Source organism: Mandrillus leucophaeus, unplaced genomic scaffold, assembly GCF_000951045.1.
Source record: "Mandrillus leucophaeus isolate KB7577 unplaced genomic scaffold, Mleu.le_1.0 Scaffold12, whole genome shotgun sequence".
Taxonomy (NCBI): domain Eukaryota; kingdom Metazoa; phylum Chordata; class Mammalia; order Primates; family Cercopithecidae; genus Mandrillus; species Mandrillus leucophaeus.
In genome coordinates, this window is record NW_012100320.1 from 2,383,518 (window position 1) to 2,386,950 (window position 3,433).

Sequence of the window (3,433 nt, forward strand, 5' to 3'; positions counted from 1 at the left end):
TCATGATCCGCCTGCCTTGGCCTCCCTAAGTGCTGGCATTACAGGCATGAGCCACCATGCCCAGCCTCATTACACTTTTTATGGAGGAAAAGTCCATTCAAAACTTAATCAAAAACTACTTTTTTTTGGTTTATTAGAGTTGACAAAGATTTGTGAGATCTGCTCTAAAATTCTTGGTTTTCAAATCAGATCCAGTAATCCTTGATAGTCATAGAACTAGGTAGTGAAAGAAGGAAGTAAAAATGAAGGCACTCAGATTTGTTTTACGATTATCATTAGCCAGGCACAGTGGCTCACACCTGTAATCCCAGCACTTTGGGAGGCCGACGCGGGCAGATCACAAGGTCAGGCGATCAAGACCATCCTGGCTAACACAGTGAAACCCTATCTCTCCTAAAAAAAAAATACAAAAAAATTAGCCGGGCGTGGTGGTGGGTGCCTGTAGTCCCAGCTACTAGGGAAGCTGAGGCAGAATGGTGTGAACCCGAGAGGTGGAGCTTGCAGTGAGCCCAGATCTCGCCACTGCACTCCAGCCTGGGTGACAGAGCGGGATTCCATCTCAAAAAAAAAAAAAAAAAAAAAGGTTATCGTTAATGGCTGGGGGCGGTGGCTCATGCCTGTAATCCTAGCACTTTTGAAGGCCAAGCAAGGCAGGTGGATCACCTGAGGTCAGGAGTCCGAGACCAGCCTGGCCAACATAATGAAACCCTGTCTCTACTAAAAATACAAAAAAATTAGCTGGGCATGGTGGCACATGCCTGTAATTCCAGCTACTCAGGAGGCTGAGGCAGGAGAATCACTTGAACCCAGGAGGCAGACTCCAGCCTGGGCAAAAACTTCGTCTCAAAACAAAAACAAAAACAAAAAAAGATTATCATTAACTCGTTGTTAGATAACAAAGATATCTTCATTGTATTTTCCTGGAAATTAAATCAAATTAACAAATGAACATTATCATAACCCAGACTTCCTTTGTGCAAGGGCCTGATTTACTTTAAGCATCATAACTCTGTTAAAGGTTTAAGTAGATAGTCTTTCTTGATTCTGACTCTTACCCCACACAACTACTGGGAGTTTACCCTGCCTTTGGGGAAAAAATAAGGCCATGGGAATAACCATATTCCATAGAGAGTTTATATCATAAATCCTTTCTAATAAACTCATTTATTATTTCAATAAAGGGGTAATTACAATGCTCCTAAACAATGGCAAATCTAAGAACAGGACCTAAAGAAATAATATAAACCTCTATTACCTAGGTTTATGTCACAGATTTTATAATACCATGGATTAAAGTGCTTTATGAGAATATATGTGTAATCTCTTTTCATAGGGTGGAAAGGCTACAATATAGGTTTTATTCCTGTGATGACCAGTGTTATAGTCACATTTGGCTATGTTGCTAAATATTTTATTTACTTAATGTAAGTCACAAGTAATTCAAGAAGTCTGAAATATATTCTAAAGCTAGTCTTGACTATTAGCTTGTTCCTACTGGAAAAAAGAACGAGGAAGAATGGTACCAGACATTGAGAGAGAACTAGAAGAAATTTATAGGATCAGGAAAGCAAGCTTATTAAAAAGCTTTATCCAAAATGTATCCCTTTGGGGCCAGGCATCATGGCTCAGCGTAATCCCAACACTTTGGGAGGCTGAGGTGGTAGGATTGCTTGAGCCCAGGAGTTCAAGTCCAGTGTAGGCAACATAGCAAGGCGTGGTCTCCACTAAAAATTTAAAATTAGCCAGGAGCAATGGCATGCATCTATAGTCCCAGCTGCTCAGGAGGCTGAAGTGGGAAGATTGCTTGAGTACAAGAAGTCAAGGCTGCAGCGAGCTATGATCCCACCACTGCACTCCAGGCTGGGTAACAGCAAAATCCTGTCTCTAAAAAAAAAAAAAAAAAAAAAAAAAGGTATCCTTTTGGTTGTTGATTTTTATGGAAACCAGAAATCATGATAGTGATATAACAACAAAGCCTAAGATTTAGTTACTGTAAATAACTCACAACATGGATCATAGGCACTCAATTACCATTTACCAAATGAGCTTATGAACAGCAATGAATAATTTCTTTTTTTTGAGATGGAGTCTTGCTTTGTTGCCCAGGCTGGAGTGCAGTGATGGCTCACTGCAACCTCTGCCTCCCAGGTTCAAGTGATTCTCCTATCTCAGCCTCCCCAGTAGCTAAGATCAGAGGCACGTGCCACCATACTCAGCTAACTTTTGTAATGAATAATTCTTAATATTTTATATGCTTTCATATGTCAAATACTTTGTTTTAGTTACTCGTTCAGCCATCTATTTTTATCTAGTTTGTATTCAAGGCAAATCCATTCCAAACACAATGTACAATCCAAAACAGATGTAACAGATATAGAACGTACAAATAAGAAGTAAAAGGGACTGTTCAGTCACACATACCATAGGTCAAGATCTGTTGGATCTGTTTGTTCCCTTGGAGGTTTCTAAAGATGGCAAACACTGCCTTAAGACTTATTAAAGCTACTATGGCCATATGGGATACAGGAACAACTAAGCATCAGTGTGTGACCATGTGAACCAAAGATTTCATGGAGTGTTTTTTTTTTTTTTTTTTTTGATAGAAACACAGTCTGGTTCTGTCACCCAGGCTGGAGTTCAGTGGCACAATCACAACTCACTGCAGCCTTGAATGCCTGGGCTCAAGCAATCCTCCCACCTTAGCCTCCAGAGTAGTCAGGACTACATGTGTGTGCCACCATACCCAGCTAATTTTTTTTTTCCTGTAGAGACATGGTCTCATTATGTTGCCCAAGCTGGTCTCGAACTGCTGGGCTCAAGCAATCCTCCCCCTTCAGCCTCCCAAAGTGCTAGGCATGCCTGGCCTCATGGAGTATGGATTTCTTTTTTTTTCTTGAGACAGATTCTCGCTCTGTTGCCCAGGCTGGAGTGCAATGGCATGATCTCGGCTCACTGCAACCTCCACCTCCCGAGTTCAAGCAATTCTCCTGCCTCAGCCTCCGAAGTAGCCAGGATTATGGGCACCTGCCACCAAGCCCAGCTAATTTTTGTATTTTAAGTAGAGACGGGGTTTCACCACGTTGGCCAGGCTGGTCTCAAACTCCTGACCTCAGGTGATGCAACTGCCTTGGACTCTCAAAATGTTGGGATTACAGGCATGAGCCACCACGCCCAGAATGGAGTGTCTATTCCTAAAAAGGCTTCTATACATCAAGACAGTTGTAAAAGTTTTACTTACAGGAATCAAGTCCACTTATGCTTAGGCCCAGGCTCTATCTAAAAATATTGACTATTATAGAAAGTGTCCCCAATGTAGCTAATCAGACTAATTTTTTTTTAAAACTATTTGCAGAAAGCACAAAAGCATTGTGAATTTAATGCAGACAAATTTCTGGTCTTCACTTTGCAAATACAGAACCAGATTTGTTATTTT

The 3,433-nt window shown here is 41.1% G+C and overlaps 2 protein-coding genes across 6 annotated transcripts in view; both read right to left on the bottom strand.

Annotated features, from left to right (window-relative positions):
* CSNK1G1 (casein kinase 1, gamma 1) overlaps positions 1 to 3,433 on the bottom strand; it is a 290,970-nt gene that overhangs the window by 282,681 nt on the left and 4,856 nt on the right. The window lies entirely within an intron of this gene.
* KIAA0101 (KIAA0101 ortholog) overlaps positions 1 to 3,433 on the bottom strand; it is an 18,964-nt gene that overhangs the window by 2,669 nt on the left and 12,862 nt on the right. The window contains exon 4 of one of the 5 annotated variants that reach the window (XM_011967896.1): positions 2,808 to 2,809. The exons of the other annotated variants lie outside the window; for them this stretch is intronic. Within the exon in view, the coding sequence (XP_011823286.1) occupies positions 2,808 to 2,809 (2 nt within the window). The remainder of the gene's footprint in view (positions 1 to 2,807; positions 2,810 to 3,433) is intronic. 5 annotated transcript variants of the gene reach the window in all.